The 15,980-nt window shown below is 42.6% G+C and overlaps 1 protein-coding gene across 1 annotated transcript; it reads right to left on the reverse strand.

Annotated features, from left to right (window-relative positions):
• Positions 1-361: 361 nt before the first annotated feature.
• Positions 362-15,334, reverse strand: LOC101608141 (cytochrome P450 4A11-like). The gene is made up of 13 exons (XM_045149141.1): positions 15,161-15,334; positions 11,997-12,138; positions 11,363-11,404; positions 9,319-9,446; positions 8,344-8,468; positions 7,471-7,625; positions 6,938-7,044; positions 6,665-6,855; positions 6,430-6,563; positions 4,334-4,398; positions 4,112-4,188; positions 1,142-1,315; positions 362-681 (listed from the first exon to the last, which is right to left on the reverse strand). The coding sequence occupies exons 1-12, from the start codon at positions 15,332-15,334 to the stop codon at positions 1,147-1,149; spliced, it is 1,509 nt and encodes a 502-aa protein (XP_045005076.1). The 3' UTR covers positions 362-681; positions 1,142-1,146.
• Positions 15,335-15,980: the final 646 nt, after the last annotated feature.

Here is a 15,980-nt window from a genome sequence, read left to right on the forward strand (position 1 = left end):
GCTAAGTGATGGCAAAGGGAGTAAGAGATGGGTGGGGGAAGGGGATGGTTCAGAATGCTACTGTGATGATGCTAGAAGTGGAAGAAATCATCACTGTAATGATAAGGGAGCTTTATTTCTCTCATCTTCTTTTGAATGTTTTTCTGTGTGAATCCACCTCTTTTCCTTTTTATTCCATCCAGCTGCAGTAGGAGATAAACTGAGAATACTTAATTTGAATCTTTCACAGTATGAAATCACAGACCATGAATTAAGAGTGAATTTGTCAACTTTGCACTGTGTCCAGGGGAAAATTTTTAATGCTATTCAGGACAGTTGGAAGAAGTGTACTTCTGTTGTCCATATGAAGGGGATCATAAACTCAGGAAAACAACAAAGTTTTATTTTCAGATTAGGTAGATGTGAGGAAATATGTCTCCATGCTAAATTGACAAACATAGAATTTCATGTTTACTTTCATGTTCAATTAGTTCTACTTCAGTGTGGCTGGGCTGAATTACCGTTACTTGATTAAACGTAAAATCAGTTCTTCAATGAAGAACAACCCTGGGACGCTAAATCTACTCAGTGGGAGACCTTGAGGGTAAAACTCTAGAAGCTGGAACATAGCAGAAGGGATCCTTCCTCAGACCTCTTGAAATCCTTCGTTTTCACTCAGGAAAGCCGCTGCAGACATCTGACCTGCAAAGACATGAGTATAATAAGTGTCGCTTAAGCCAGGAAAGTAGTGTTACTTCATACAGCAAATCAGGGAGTTCCCATTGGTGTAGACAAAGCAGCAGCAAAGAAAACCAGGTAGAAGGCAGGGCAAGCTGGAGGGCAGGAAAGTGGTCAGGAATTTGAAAAACATTTAAAGATACAAGCAGGTGGGAGACAGGTAGACAGACAAGAAGGTGGGGAGCCTAGAGGAATGTGTGTGTGTGTGTGTGTGTGTGAGAGAGAGAGAGAGAGAGAGAGAGAGAGAGAGAGAGAGAGGAGGACAGGAGGCGTGACAGCAGTCAGAGCAGTCAGGAGAACAGTAGGACTGATGGGCAGATAGAAGCCAGCATGAGGGAAACAGTCAGGCCCAGGGGAAGGCGACAGGAAGACAGGATGGCAGGCAGGACTCAAAGGCTCAAAGCCTGTGACTGCTTGTCCTCACCCGCATTACTGGAGCTTCCTGAGATGCAGGTGGATCCCATTCTTGGACTGCAACACAAGCTGTATTACAGGGACTGGAATCTTGGTGGGATCTGGCAGCAGCTCAAAGCGGAGCAGGGTCAAAGCCACGGCCACCTTTAGCTTGTATATGGCAAACTGTTTTCCAAGGCAGTTCCTGGGTCAGAAAGGGACAGTCAAAAGACAGGTGGCCTGAAGACAGGTACAGAGCTGGGCAGTGATTACCCACTAAGTACTAGCCAATATGTGGAGGCTTAGGGCCACTCTTCACGAACCCATCACTGTTAGCATTATGGTCCCACTGCCCGCCTTGGTTCATGCTTTCTGTCTTTTGAGAGGGTCTCCCATTCTCTCAGGGATAACTCTGGTCCTAGTCCTGATCTCAGACATGACATTGTAAGGATAGAGCAAGCACTCTAAAGGGCAATCTAATAGTATCTGTCATTCTATGATTGGCCTGTGGTTAGTTATCTTCTTCCCCTAAGAATTTCCAGCTCCTCAGTGCAAATGTCAATGGTGAGAGCCACAAAGGGAAAGGGAGGTCACACATCACAGAAGAGCTCTCTACAGGGAGACAAGATTTACTAGTGTTAAGGAGAATCAGATGTCAGTATAGATGATCCCGGGGAAGGCATCAGGCTGGAGATCTCCAAGCTGTTTCCCCATCAACCTTCCTCACACTCAGTGGTCAAATTTCAATCCCACTTATTTTATCTGTAACGTTGTAATTCTACCTCTGAAATGTACACAAACACACTCACACACACACACTGCCCTGCAAACTTTAGCACACTCAGCTGAACCTCTCTGGTCCTTCAATCCCCTTTCTCCACGCTGGCCTTCCCATGCCATCCATCAGATAAGAACGTGTCCAGATGCAGCCCAGTGCAGGGGGCTGCTGCCTCCCCACCCCTTACCTGCCCAGCCACACTTCCTCCCTCAGCTCATGCTACCTAGGTAGCTGCTGCCTCACATTCTAAAGACTCAAGATGATAAACAGCTGTCCCTCATTCCTTTGCCAGCTGTTCCTCTTCCCTTCTGACACCCAAGAGACCATAAGTATAGTGGGATACACCACTGTAAGGGCCAGAAAACAGCGTCAAGTGCATGAAATGTTTCATAAGCTTCTCTAGGAGCTATGAGGGACTGAAAGAATGAATGACATCTGTTCCAAGGCTCAGTGTCTGATTCTGTAGAATACATTTCTGGGCTTGCTTAATCTGGGTAGGAAACCTTCAGTCTTGTGTACCCAACTTTTAGCATAGGATTTTCCACAGAGAAACATACTATTTAATTCTTTGTGTTTGATATGTTAATCAAGTTGAAAAGCTAAAGGATATAAGAACATAGCAAAAGAAAATTTTAGTTATTCTTATTTAGAATTGATCTAAATATACTTTGCTAACCTTTGCTCCAAGAGACCTTATTAACAGACTGTGGCTAAGAGGAAGTAGTTGGCTCTGGGCAAGTCAAACTTTAGTGTCCTGATTATGGATGAATTATTTGTTTAGAGCCTATCCTATATAAGTTTACATCACAGTGAAATAATTCACATAACTGTAATTCTGAAAATCCTTGTTTGTACAAATACTTTTAAGTTGTACTAATCTCCATGACACAGGGGAATTCTCTGAGATTTTGTGAAGGACCCCAGTGGCACTTTTGATGTGGTTTATCTATAGCTACTTCAAATGAGTTCAAATTGACCCTGAGGAACTTTTGCATCACTATGCTTTAATTCAAAGCAGTGTTTCATCTTCTTGAAGGCAGTTTGCTGTGCCCATATTTATGCTTTATGTCTAAAGTTGGAGCATATTGTATATATGTGAAAGTGAAAAAAGTGTAGGTTTCAGCTGGAGAGATGGCTTAGTGATTAAGACACTTGCCTGCAAAATCTATGGACCCAAGTTTAATTCTCCAGTACCTACAGAACCCAGATGTACAAGGTGGCACATATGTCTGGAATTCATTTGCAGGGGCTAGTGGCCCTGGTGCACCCATTTATTCTCTCTCTCTCTCTCTCTCTCTCTCTCCCTCCTTCCCTTCCCTTTCTTCCTCTAGATTTCTCTTATAAATAAAATAAAAATTAATTTTTTTAAATTTTAAGTTTCACTTTACCTTTTAAGTTTTGACAATTGGTAAAGCTGTCAGAAGAATGTGACATTAATATGAAGTAGAAAATTATGTGTGAGACTGCAAATGTGGAGGTGATGCACACTGCTGTAAGACTTTCTTAGAAAGGCTACTGTGATCTTTCAAGCATTAGAGCAAGTTTTATACATGGTGAACATCCAGAAGAGAGACCTAGGTAAACTAACCACGTGCTGCAGTGACTCTAGGCTGAGAGAAATATGCACAGCGGACTGGGGAAGATATGGAAAAAGGCATGGCCCTGTTAAGAGTCCAAGCAAATGAAAAGCACACTGCCTAACTTAAATCCACATGAAGAATCTTATTTGTATTGACTTGCCCCAAGAGTGAGGGAAACCCCAGGTTGCACGTATGTGGGAAGCATCTATTGACGCTGACCTGGCAGGCGGTTAGGAAGGACAGACACCATCTCCATGGTGTGTTCTAAAACGGTGCATTCCTTTGCACACAGACACACTCACAAGAAGCTTCTTGCCCAAACACCAGCAAAGAAAGGTATACCTGACTATTCCATATGTGAATTTATGGTATCTCAAAAATCAGGTATGTTGGGCTGGAGATAGGGCTTAGCAGTTAAGGCCCTTGGCTGCAAAGTCTAAAGACCAAGGTTAGACTCCCCAGTACTCATGTAAGTCAGATGAACAAGGTGGTGCATGTGTCTGTAGTTTGTTTACCGTGGCTAGAGGTCCTGGTATCTCTCTTTCCCTCCCTGTCTCTCTCTCTCTCTCTCTCAAATAAATAAATAAATATCAGATATGTTAACAGTAATTCCATTTTGCCCCACCAAGACAGGCTGCCTCACCTTGCTCCTCCTGAGAATGGCAGGAAAGAGTGGCTATGATGATTAGAATCTGGTGAAAAGCGGGAAGGGTCAAACACCTGCAGAGAGAGAACCAAGGACAGGATAGGTTGTAATTAAGCCCCTGACTCTAACCCATGAAAGGACAGAATTATCAGAGATGAGAATGGGAAGAAGTATTAGTTCTAAGAGATCTTCTCTTCCCATACTCCAGGGCCCACATACCTCTGGATTTGGCCATACTCTTGGGTTGTGGTGGAGACCATAAATAGAGAGAAGAACTGTGAGACCTATGGGTCAGATAAGAGACAGAGAAAGAGCTAGTTATGCCCATGGAATAAATTCCTAGTGTGTGCATGCATGAAAGGCCTTGTTCCATAAACCCTAACTTTGATCAACATGATCCTGATACTGGGAGTTAGAGAAGACTTGTCAAAACTCAAAACTCCTATGCATAGTAAGGAACAAACATGGGTGACTCAGGAATGAGAAACGCAAACATGTTAAAAGTTCATTGTGAAGTCACTCAGGTGACAGCTCACATTGATCAAATGCCTTCTCAAAATCTTATAGAACATAAAGTCATGTGCTCCATGCTCAGAATCCACCTCTAAGAAGGCTCTCAATTATCTTCATTTTTAAAAATAAAGGAATATAATATAGGCTGAGTGACATTCCTATGGTCACAAAGAATTTAACTGGATAGAAAATAAGGGCAGGTGAGACAATGTGTACTTTTGTCAGGAAGTGGACCCAGCTCTGGCCAACACTACCACCAACCTGAGGATACCTCAGACCAGACCACATCCAATTCATGACAGCATTTCCTGTCTCTGTCACCAGCCATGGCCTAAGGAAGGAGCCACATCTCCCTAGTCCTCATCTACTTCTTTCTCTATCCTCCACATCTCAGGAACTGAGAATTCAGGGCTCCAGTCATGAAGCCACACTGACAGGCTATGGACATAGATACTCACGTGGAGGAGACTGAGGGTTGCGTCATCATTTTGTTAACTGATGTTTTCCATGGAATGCATCACAGTAGAGTCATCCACACATTCCACACAGTGCAAAGGATGTTTTGAAAGTGTGTAGCCCTCTCTCTCTCTCTCCCTCCCTTTCTCTCTCTGTCTCTCTCTCTGCCTTTTTCTCTCTCAAATAAATAAATAAAATACTTTAAGGAAGGAAAAATAAAGATAGACATAAAGGAAAGAAGGAAAGCAAGTAAGCTGGAGAGATGGCGCTTACCAGCAAAGCCAAAAACCCTAGGTTCGATTCCCCAGTGCCTACATAAGGCCAGATGCATAAGGTGGAACATGCATCTGAAGTTCATTTACAGTAAATACAGGACCCGCCATGTCTGTTTTCTCTCTCTCTCCCAAATAAATAAATATTTTTAAAAGTATGCAGCTAAATAAAAAATATTTTTAAAAAACAGGAAAAATGGGGGGCTGGGGGAATGGCTTCGCAGTTAAGGTGCTTCCCTGTGAAGCCAAAGGACCCCTGATGAGTACCCAAGGACCCACATAAGACAGGTGCACAGGAGGCGCATGCATATGGAGTTGTTTGCAGTGGCTAGAGGTCCTGGCACACCCATTCTTTCTTTCACTCTATCTGCCTCTTCCTCTGTCTCTCAAATACATAAATAAAATATATTTTCAAATGGGAAAAAAGTGTTCATCTAAATAGAAGTTGTCTCTTCATGCTAGAATTCTTCAATCAGGACTCAAAGAAAGATGTTTAAATCTATAATAACCGGGAATTCAAATAAAGAGAACTGTAGTCATGTGACCAAAGAACTTCAATGATAACTAGATAGAGAATGGAAGAAACTTATAACTATATTGTCATGAAATACAAAGTTAAAAGGTATCAAATAGATCATTTACACCAATTTCCCAATAGGTAATATTATTTAGTCACTTAAAGAAACTGTTATTAAAATTTTTCAGTGATCCAGCCATATGCTAAAATATTTTTAATATTTTCTCTTTATTTACATGAGAAAGAGGGGGAGAGAGACAGAATGGGCACACCAGGACCTCCAGCTGCTTCAGACAAACTTCAGACACATGTACTACCATATGCAACTGGCTTATGTGGGTCCTGGGGAATCAAACCTGGGACCTTTGGCTTTGCAGATAAGCACCTTCACTGTTAAGCAATCTCTCCAGGCCCACAATTTTATATCTACCCTCTAAACTAAAAATAAGTACTAATTTACTTATAAGGAAATTATAACCAAACAATTCAGAACTCCTGAAGCCCACATGGACGTCTATCCTCCCTTGTCCTAGGTGATTAAATGTAGGATCTCTTACCTTCAGGTAAACAGCGTCCATCAGGAAAGGTGACAGGTTTACTGAGCTTTCTGCCCACATTTGATACCGGTGGGTAGAGTCTCAGAGCCTCTTTAATGCACATGGTGGTGTAAGGCATTTTCTCCAGGTGGTCCCTGAAACAAATCCTATGGTGAAGAGCAGGCTGAGTCTGAGAAGCCAGGAGTGCCCAATACTAGCAAGGCAGACTTCCCCCACATCGTGAGAGCTCACTTACCAGGTCATGGAAGCTTCATCCCCCAGGATACTCTGGATCTCCTCCCTGCATCTCTGCTGGTGGTCAGGGTGTGTGGCCAAAGCATAGAAGATCCAAGAGATGCTAGTGGCTGTGGTATCATGTCCCCCAAACATGAAACTGTCCACCTCAGCACGTAGTTCCTCGTCAGACAAGCTGCTGCCATTCTCCACCTTAGGGAGGTCCAAAGCTGAGAGCAGGGTTTAACCCTCACTCTGTTCTTGGACAAAGCTGCAAGCTTCCCATAACACTTACTCTGGCAAGTAGGAGGATGTCCAGAAAATCCAAGTGCTTCTTCTCCCTGAACTTTTCCAGCTCTCCCTTGTCCTGCAGCTGAGCTTTCCTCTGCTTGATCACTAGATCTGTCCCATAGAAATGGTTACTAGGCAGAAATGGAGACTACAGCAAGAGTATCAGCTCCATACACAATCTAGTGGGTACCTTGTAGAGTTCAGGAGGCATGTGGGAATGGCTCAAACTTCAGAGAACAATGTTATCTGACAGACGTTCTAGTCCTTCCCTTGGAACCATAGACCATGAAGACACTGCTTGAGTTGTTGGAGTAGACCTCAAACAGTATCACTAAACTAGTGGTCCAGGTAACACCCTGCACCCCACTTGGCACCTGTGCGTCAGGACTCCTGATGCTTGAACTGGGGAAATACCCATCACAAATAAATCCCAAGTCCTTCAGGAGCACCATAGAACTGGCTTTACCTAAAGAGCCATGGCCACTTCACTTGGGATGAGCCTGTTAGAATACAGGAATCAGGAGGAAAGAAAAACACCTGTGTGCTCATGGGCGATCTGGCAGGCACGGTTGGTCCAGCGGCCATCTGAGGTCAGCTTGTAGATGCCATTGTTCTGGTAGAAGATATTCCTCATACGGGTATTAATCAGGGTTTTCAGGTCATTAACAGCCTGCAGGTAGGGCTGGGAATTCCTGAGGGACAGAATGCACAAAAGACTGCTGGGGAGGTCTGACCTGGAGACAGAGTTGACTCTTAATGAAGATTCCCTATATGGGAGATGCAGTAGTTTGAATGAATGGCCCCAATGTTTTCTGAATTATATTAAAGTTTTTAATTTAGATCTGCAACCACCTGGCTAGAGGAGGTGTCACTGGGTGGATCTTGGGGTCCAGCTCTAAGGTGTGAGAGTGGATTTGGAATTCCTGTCTAAAGATATGGAAAGTGTCTGAGCTCTGCGTGGGTCTTCTGGGGTGCTTGCTGGTGGTGGCTTATGGCTTTTATCTCTGTGGTTGGTCCTGTGAAGCTGGGCCAGATTCTTCTGTGATTATGAAACTTCACCTCTTTCTTCAATAAATCCCTTCTTCCACAACTGTGCCTGGCCTGAGAGCCCATCTCAGCGACCTGAAGCTGTCTACCGCAGGACATAAGCAACATTGAAGCACTCATCCACTCTGTGTGTCTAAACTGTGGCTTCTAAGCCTTTAAAAGAGGACACAGGTAGCCAGCTTTCTACCTGGTTAGCAATGAGAGGCTGTGGCTAGGACAGTGTTGGGACTGGTCTGGCAGTGGGGTTTGAATCTTCTTTTATGTGGAGATGAGCATCCAGGTTGCCCCACCTACCTGTCTCTCAGGATCAGCCACATCAGCTGGTAATAACAAGGTCCTCACATTTGTATGGTTGTTACTCACCTGTCCAGCTGGACACTGCCCTGGTAGCTGAAGACACACTTCATGATGGTGTCCAGGGTCATCAAGGAGACATGTGGAAAGATCTCTACAGAATTGTCCTGGTCAGTGAATTGCTCCCACTTGTCCTGTATTAGAGAGGTGGTGTGTCTTTCTTATTTCCTCGAGAAGGCTTTTGAAATTAGACTCAGTTCCTTCATCTCTGAATGAGCTATTTGTGTACCTCAGTATAGTGCCTCTGACCAACTTAAGGCAGTAAAGAAATGTTTGTACTCTGATGTCCATTTCTCACAAAATTTATTACTATATGTAACATCTTGCCACCTATCATCTCATAATCTTTTGATGTTTTTTGAATCAGCTATGGCCTTCAAGTTAGTCATAATGTGATTGATATCCCACTGATTTCTCAGAAAGATACATCAGACTTATAAAACTAGTAGCTGCCCAAATATAAGCACAAAATATATTGCAAAAATGAAAGTTTTCATGAGTATTGCTAATAGAGGCCACCTTTGCTTTCAGTTCCTTTTTATTCACCAAGTTCTACTGATAACAGAGCACTCTGTAGTTAATAAATATTTCTATTGGACAGTTTGGGCTATGGAGTGAGGACCTAGTGTCCACTTAATAATCATGCTAGTCCATACAGAAGCCTGACCTCAGGAAGAGGAAGGTTGAGTGGTATGCTTGTATGTCTTTCCTGCCAATGAAACGGGTCATTGGCCAACTAACCAAAGATAAGCTGTCTTACTAACTTGAATCCACCACGATAGTGGATAATAAGTAAAGCGTCTACATCCCGATGCCTGAGTCATTTCTATCCCATCTACTTTTGAGAAATCCATCCTCATAATAATGACTTGAAAGTGTCGTGCCATGTGAATATGTCTGAACACTATCTACGTACAGAATAGAATCTTAGTGTATACTTTAGTGGGCATGTGGCAAAAAAAAAAAGAGAAGGTGAGCGCTCACCAGCATCACTTGCACAGAGTCTGCCATGATCCCCACATAGGGCTTCAAGATGTTAAAGTGGAAAGCTGGGGTCAACATCCGCCGGTGCTGGAACCACTTCTGCCCATTTATCATGACCAATCCATAACCTGAGAAAATAGTTTGTTGTGTGCATAAGTTCAGGAGCAATGGGTGCCAGAGGGGAGAGCAGGATAACTTGGGAGAGACAGATGTTAGGTGTGGTAGTTTGAATTAGATCTTTTATCTAAACTCATGTTTTAAAATGCTTGGTCCTCAGCTGGTGGCATTTTGAGAAGTGGAGCCTTGTTGGAGATGGCATGTTGTTGGGGATGGGATTAAGGGTATTATGGGTAGAGCCCCTTTGCCAAGTCTCAGCTCACTTTCTTGCTACTGCTTTCCTTCTGCTGTGGCAAGAGGTGACATCCAGCCTCTGCTCATGCCATGCTTTGCTCTGCCATCACGAAGCTTCCCTTTGAGAATAAGCTAAATTAAATCTTTTCTTGTGTTTCAGATGAGACCTTGTATTTGGACTTCTTTGAACAGTGTTGTGATTAATTGATTTTTTAAAAAATATGGTGCTGAAGCTGGGTGTGGTGGTGCACGCCTTTAAGGCCAGCACTTGGGAGGCAGAGGTAGGAGTATCACATTGAGTCCAAGGCCACCCTGAGACTACATAGTGAATTCCAGGTCAGCCTGGGCTAGAGTGAGACCCTACCTAGAAAAAAATAGATATATATGGTGCTAGGGAGATTTCTCAGTTGTTAAAGCTCTTGTCTGCAAAGCCTAATGACATTAGTTCTATTCCACAGTTTCCACATAAAGCCACATGCAGAAGGTGTTACATGTGTTACAGAGGCTCTGGTATGTTATTTCTCTCTGTCTCTGTCTCTCTCTCTGTCTCTCTCTCTCTCTCTCTCTCTCTCTCTCTCTCTCTCTCTCTCTCTCTTTCTCTTTCCCTCTTTCATACATGAATAAGTAATTTTTTTAAAACTTAAACATTTGTAGACTTCTAAATTATACTGAATATATTGCATTTGACATCTTCTATGGTTATTATTTTATGGACAAAATGTGGTAGTTTCAATAGTATATCGCCCATAATAAATTCATGTTTTGAATGTTTGGTCCCCAGTTGGTATCAATATAGAAGGTGAAGTATTATTGGAGGAGGTGTGTCATTGGAACTGGACTTAGGAGTGTTTACCACCTCCACACTTTGTTAGAACTTGGCTCACTCTCTTGCTATTTTCCATCACCTGTGGCAGAAGTGGTTTCTAGCCTCTACAAATTCCATGCTTTTCCCCTGCCATCATGAAGCTTCCCCTTGAGATTGTAAGCCAAAATTAAACCTTCCCTCCCATGAGCTGCTTTTAGTCAGTTGTTTTATCCCAGTAGCATGAAGGTAACTACATCACAAGGGTTTGTGGCAAAAACAACAGAAAAGAAAGAATGTCTGGGACAAAGATAGTAACAAGTTGTACTTTTCAGGAACAGGCTGATAAATCTGAGTTGATTATGATAGATATGAGCAAATTGTAAAGAACTGCAAGTAAGTTGAGAAGAGGCATAAATAAAAGTCAGACAGAATTTGGAGACGAGGATGGGATGCAGAAGGAACAGAGCATTAGACAGCCTCACACAAGCATGAGGAAGTAGATATAAGAACTGATTAGAGCGAAAGAAATAGACTTTATTTAGGGGTGGGATATCCCAGTACAGCAGGTCACTAACAACTGAGCCAGAGAGATATAGCACCATATCAACCCTGCAGGGAAGTGGCCAGAATCCTAGTTCAAAAGAACATACGAGGACTGGAGAGATGTCTTAGCCGTTAAGGTGCTTGCCTGTGAAGCCTACTGACCCAGGTTCAATTCCCCAGTACCCACATAAGCTAGATGTACAAGGTGGCACATATGTCTGGAGTTCATTTGCAGTGGCTAGAGGCCCTGCATACCCATTTTCTCAATATCTTCCTCTCTCTCTCTCATACACAAACACATACTTTCTCTATCAAAATAGATTAATAAAAAAATTAAGTACATACCAATCCATGGCAACAAAAATCTGTATATGTGAGCCTTTGGGTCTGAAAGAAAAGAAGAGTTTATCAGCAAACTGACATTGAGCAAGTAAGACAGCCATGAAGCAGCTCTATTTGTGGCCATGAGCTTTTATGGATTCTTGATTAATCTTTATTGGCAGAGTGCACCACATCTCCTGCCACTGTTCCCCTCTATTGGCCCACTTAGTTGGAATTAGAAAGGCAGGTTCTGTGTGCCCCAAGGTGAGCTAAAAGGAATTGATCATACTCATAACACAGACTATGAATGAAAGAGCACCTTGTAGCCTGTACTATGTGTGGTGTCATAGTCACCTCATGATTTAGGCAATAGTTCCTGGTTTCAAACTCAAGTCTGTATGGACACAGTATGTTTCCTTAAGAAATGGGTCACTTTAAAAAACAGGTTACTTAATTTATGGCAGTAAAGAAGTAAATAAATTCAGATTCAGACTCAGTAAATATGGTTGGATCAGCTTGGGCTGTTGCCCGGGAAGAGGGGGAACAAGGTGAAGTTTCACTTCTTGACATTTTACTGTCAATCTTCTAATATTTTGTAGATATTAGAGCATGTGCTGAGGAGGGAAGAGCTGCTGCAGCTGGAATAAAACACTCTCACCTGATCTCCCCAGAATCACCTTCATGTAGTCAGGGTCATAGACCAGAACGAAAAGCTCACTCCCCCATATCCACAGAGGAGAAGCACTTGGGTATTTCTCTATACGTGTTAGCAGGTGTTGAAGGTCATCATTCTTTAGGAACTGTTACCAGGAGAAACAAACCAATTATAAATTTAGGGCCTGAGTAGGGATAGTGGATTAGGAGACCATGGACGTGGTATTGAATCTATCCACTGAGCTCTAAGACTCAGACTGTTACGGATTGTGTTATGGTCCAGTACATTGCTGCATCACTCCAAAACATGGGTTCAAGGTCAAGACTTGTTTCACCATTGGATCTTCAAGGACTTAACTCAGAACTGCCCTTTTAACTTTACACACAGCAAGTTCTTTATCACTATGTAGGACTAGATGATGAGTTAACTATAGTCTTCCCAAAGGCACATGTTGAGATGCTGAAACTTAATACCTCAGAATGTGACATTTAGGACATAGGATTTTTATAGAGGTCATCAAATAAAGTGCAGTCTTAAGAGTGGGCTCTGATCCACTATGATGCCCTCCTATGAAGAAAGGAACTTTCAAAACTGGGTATGCATGGAGATGAATGTGAAGGAGTATAGAAAGAAGATGGCCATGTACCAACATCAGATACCTCTTAAGAACCCTCAGAAGGAACCACCCCCATTGTCACCATGACCTGGGACTTCTGATCTCCACAATGAAAGACATTTCTGTTGTGTTATCAGCCCTACCTGTGGATCTTTGGTGTGGTAGCCCTATCACACTGTACAATTCTCTAATAGTCCAGGCAATCAGTAGTTAGGGAGGATTCTTAGTTCAACCTAATTTCTTAAAGAATGAGGACTCTTTTGTTAAATGATCTGCCCATGTAACTGCATCTAACACAACCTTAAGCTGAGTGTGATTGCTTTGAAGTAGGAGTTCCAAGTCTAGTCCACTATTTTCAAGAAGAAGGCCAAATAAATCTAGCACTTTGGAGACAGGGGTAAGAGGATAACTGTGAGTTCAAGTCTACTCTGAAATTACATAGTGAATTCCAGGCCAGCCTAGGCTAGACTGAGAACCTACCTTTAAAAAAAATCCACAACTTTGCTGGCACCTTAGTGTCTGTCTTATTTCTGAAACTACTGGGTGTCTCCTTATTATCATATTTACACTCAATATTATAATCTTCATCCCTGTGCTGACAAACTACTTCAACATCTGTCATCTATGCTTTCTTATTGTCAAGTATACAACAAGGCCTACAGAAAGCATGTTTTTTTTTTTAAGAAATTAGAAAGCTAAGGAAAGAATCAACAAATATATCTGGTAGTAAAAGAGTAGTTCTTCACTAAATTATTGTGAGAGTATTATAATTTTTGACTAAGACCAGAAAAACTGACAAGAACAAAAGAAGGCTAGGGTCTGTGGACATCTTGTTTAAACCCAGGATGGTGGGTAGCCAAGGTGCAGAAGTGAGAGAACAGGATCTATGATCCCCCTTGCTGCTGATTCTCTCTGTTCTTATATACACTAATGCATTCATTCATTCATAAAATATAAATTTATGCCTTGATGTGTACCAGTTACCTTTCTAGAAGTTAGGAATACAGCTATGCAACTGCAGGTATATTCTCACCCCCATGTAGCACAAGTGGATGTGATGTCCAGGGCATTACTGCACTTTCTGCATTAACACATCTGTAACTTGTGGCTGTCATTGGTTCTAATTACAAGTGGAATTCAAACTTAGCCAATAATACATATAAGTAGTGAGTAAATAATTATTTCAACATTATAAGTTCTAGAAATATTGTTCAGTAATTTCTATTAGCCAACAAGTTGAGAAGTTATTCGTTATCATAAAAATATTACTGTTATAAATTATAACTCATCCACTCATTGCATCTACAAATCATCCAATAGCCATCTATGTAATGGGAATGTCACTGGAGAGGCCCTAGTTGTTCCTTCTGTTGACTGTCAGCTTAGGAAAAAAAAATCATTTAGCTTGTGACAACCACATCAATCAAAAGGTAACAATATCTTAAATCAACAACTAATCTACAAATCAAAAATATAATAAATTGCATAATCAGATTTTGGTATTGGATTTTGGCTCTTCTCTAAGACCAGTTTTAATCATTCCTATATTAGGTTCCCTGCAAGTGACATTTATTTGGCCTTCTTCAAGAAAACAGTGAACTAGACTTGGAACCCTACCTCCAAAGCTTATATTTCATGATTGGCACTGTTCCACACTAGCCCTGAAATGTTCATTTTACTCCCCTGGGTGATTCTACAACACTGTGCCAGGATCCACGTTTGGTACTGAGACAAGGAAGGGATGGTGTGTTTGACTCCAAAGAGTTCACTGTTCATAGTATGTGGGAAAAGTGTTAGGGGTAAACAGACCCTCTTTTATGAGCAAATTCAAATATCATTATCACTCAGCTGAATGACATCAGGCTGCCATCTCCCTCACGTATGTCTGCCATTGTCACAGTTTCAGTCCTGAGTCACCCATTCTTGGAAGATTACAAGTCATTGGACCCTGTCTCCTGACATCATGACCCACCACAGAAGACAGTACCACAACACACTCTGAGATCTGTGTCATTGGTACCATATACCATAAAGCCAGCAGACGAGGCCTTCCATCACAATAACCTCTGTGCTCTCAGGCAAGCTCTGGGTCAAGCAAAGAAGATACCATTAAATGACTGGGTAGGGTCCCATCTAGAATCTAGGTTCTTTAAAAACAGTTGTGGCTTTTGGAGGTGCTCAGCTTGGAGAGGAGGAGACTCAGGAAGGACCAAGCCCCAACCATTCAAGCACAGGACGTCCAGGACAGATGATAAATCTGCCAAAAGGACTGGGGAGTAGAGCTGAGTAACAGGACAGGCTTCTTATGAGGCAGTGAGTGCCCTACAGCAAGGATAAGATTGATCTAAGAGACAGCAGAGGTATTCTTCAGAGGCCACATTCTGCTCACAACAGAGGTTTTGTCCTATTGTCTACAGACTAGACCATGTTAGGTTCTAGATACAATCCTCAGCACCACACACAAGAAAAGGTTTGGGCCAGTGGACCTGCTGACAAAGATGTAAGAGCCTCAGTACTCCCTGTCTTCCCACATCATTGTCCATCTTCATACCTCCTGTTGGTGCCCAAAGAGCCAGTGAGCAGGTGGAGATGGGAACTGCTGGAGTGCCCGCAGCAGCCACTGTCTGCGCAGGTGGTGCTGGACTGCCTTGAACAACAACAGAAGCAGGCTGAGAAGCAAGGCCACCTGGAGGAGCCCAGAGATGCTCAGTGCAGAGATGTTCATGATGCATTGGCTTCTGGACCACTGACTTGTCCTCACTGTTGGTGAACTCCACTATCCTACCCTGATGAAATCTTGAAAAGAAGTCCCACCTACTTGTGGGAGGTGATGGATGGGCCTAGCTTAGAGGCTGGAGTTGATTAATCTAAATGATTTATATTACGATGGTGACAGTGTTGCCAGAGTTGTTAGTGTGAGAGCCTGAGCGCTATAGCTCCCTAACAAACCAGGTCCAGACACCTATTCTCAACAAGCCAAATAATCAAGTAATTGTAAAAAGTAGGAAAAGGACTAGAGAGATGGCTTAATTATTAAGGTGCTTGCTTGCAAAGCCAAAAGATCCAAGTCCGATCCCAGGTCCCATGTAAGTCTCAACAAAATAAATAAAATAGCAGGGAAAGATTTCTAAAATGTGGCCACATTGGGAAGAAAGATGTGATCCACTGACTCAGCACGCCCTCACCCACCCACTCAATTTCTATTCAGGGTACTGACATACAGTTTGAGTGTAAATAGAAGGCAGGTATCGTAGCTCAGCAATCCCAGTGGAGGCTGTGGTCCAACCCCTCCTCTCAACTCCAGTCTCTGCTGCAAAGTGGCCATATATTTGTGTGTATGTGTGATGGTACAGAAGTGTTTGTGTTGTGTT

The sequence above is a fragment of the Jaculus jaculus genome, chromosome 5 (genome assembly GCF_020740685.1).
Source record: "Jaculus jaculus isolate mJacJac1 chromosome 5, mJacJac1.mat.Y.cur, whole genome shotgun sequence".
NCBI classification, from domain to species: domain Eukaryota; kingdom Metazoa; phylum Chordata; class Mammalia; order Rodentia; family Dipodidae; genus Jaculus; species Jaculus jaculus.

What these genes read in the sequence shown, in the direction of transcription:
- LOC101608141 (XM_045149141.1), bottom strand. Translation starts at nt 15,334, where the DNA reads ATGAACATCTCTGCACTGAGCATCTCTGGGCTCCTCCAGGTGGCCTTG. An exon ending in ACTCTGTGCAAGTGATGCTG is followed by an intron (nt 8,469 to 9,318) that starts GTGAGCGCTCAC and finishes TCTCTAATACAG; the next exon opens with GACAAGTGGGAGCAATTCAC. An exon ending in GGCAGTGTCCAGCTGGACAG is followed by an intron (nt 7,626 to 8,343) that starts GTGAGTAACAAC and finishes TCTGTCCCTCAG; the next exon opens with GAATTCCCAGCCCTACCTGC.